This window comes from Cyprinodon variegatus, unplaced genomic scaffold (genome assembly GCF_000732505.1).
Source record: "Cyprinodon variegatus isolate N-32 unplaced genomic scaffold, C_variegatus-1.0 Scaffold155, whole genome shotgun sequence".
Taxonomy (NCBI): Eukaryota; Metazoa; Chordata; class Actinopteri; order Cyprinodontiformes; family Cyprinodontidae; genus Cyprinodon; species Cyprinodon variegatus.
The window spans coordinates 1,152,175-1,153,477 of record NW_015150608.1 but is presented as its reverse complement, the minus strand read 5'-3'; the positions used below and the strand labels follow the sequence as shown (position 1 = coordinate 1,153,477).

Genomic DNA, 1,303 nt, shown 5'->3' with positions numbered 1-1,303 from the left:
TGTTGCTGTTTTATAGTTTGATAGGAATTAGCTCTAAATTTCGGTCCTCCAGGCCAGTAGGTGGTGCACTCACCCACTCCTATTCTGTAATGTTTGTCAGCCATTTGCCGGTTGCTAATTGCTTAGGCTAGTCAAGCACGATCAGCTCTTTTGTGCAACCAGGAAAACACCCAGACTGCTCTATGAAAACGATTGAATTTACTTAATTCTATAAATAATTATGAAGAGTGTAATAAACTACACTGGGTAAAAGGTTAATATTAATCTTGTTAGGAGAATAAAGGCATTCACATCCTATGCAAGTCAGGCCTACCGGTAGTCTGTGACATGGCGTCTAACATTTACCCTCTTTTTTTAAAACAACTAGGCTAGTTTCTCTGATCGAATTGAATTTCCTAAAAAATATTTAGATAAATTGTTTTGCTGTATGAATATCTACGTTAATTTGTATTCAGCTGTTTCTGCTTCACTTCAGCTCTCGCATCAGTTCAGCTTATAGTTTTTGACGCTGTATTTTTTATAGTTTAGCGTCCGTTTACTAACAACAGTCTAAATTCACCTTAAGGCCAGTTTCTCCTGCAGGTCCTGGTTCACCCCTCTCTCCTGGAAGTCCCTGCAAAGAAGGAAGAGAGAAAATACTGTATGATCAAAGACTTTTTTTTTGCTTGTTTGTTTGTTTTGTGAAGAACCTGTATAATATAGTTCTTAAATTGATTTGTATCTAAGAATCCTACAATGAAATACATAATTTTACTTTATCCCTAATTTCAGTTTCATAAGAAGTAACAGTGTTTAAAACAAAAAGCGGAAAGAGATTCCTGTAAAACATTTTCTTGCCTGCTACAGTCTCACCTGTGGTCCGGTTGGTCCAGGTTTTCCTTGCAGTCCGGGTTCCCCTTGATCTCCCTGGGCATAAAATAAAACAAACTATTGTCAAACCTGTATGCAGATAATAAATAAGTACAGATAAAAATGCATACTTAAGTACTTGCCTTGTCTCCTTTAACACCAGACTCCCCTCTTAGTCCTTGGGGGCCTTCATCACCCTGCCCAGCAGAGGAAAGGCTGGAGGTTAGATAGGCAGCAATACACTGGTGCTCGATAAGGTTTCAGCTCTAGTGTTTTCCTAACAAAGGTAAGCATTGATGTACTTATATGTCCCCAGTCATTTAGGACATAGTTCCTGTACAGACGAAACAAGGAACTGTTGCATAGATGTAAAGTATTTTTTCCATTCATGAAATCCTTCACTTTTGATATTATTGCTAATGAATTTGTCAGGGTTTAGTCGTGGTTTGAGGAC

General features: G+C 38.1%; 1 protein-coding gene across 1 annotated transcript in view; it reads right to left on the bottom strand.

The window, feature by feature from the left end:
* Positions 1–1,021: 1,021 nt before the first annotated feature.
* LOC107086518 (collagen alpha-1(XXI) chain-like) overlaps positions 1,022–1,303 on the bottom strand; it is a 28,119-nt gene continuing 27,837 nt past the window's right edge. Inside the window, exon 13 of the mRNA XM_015377505.1 lies at positions 1,022–1,065. Coding sequence (XP_015232991.1) covers positions 1,022–1,065 — 44 coding nt within the window. The remainder of the gene's footprint in view (positions 1,066–1,303) is intronic.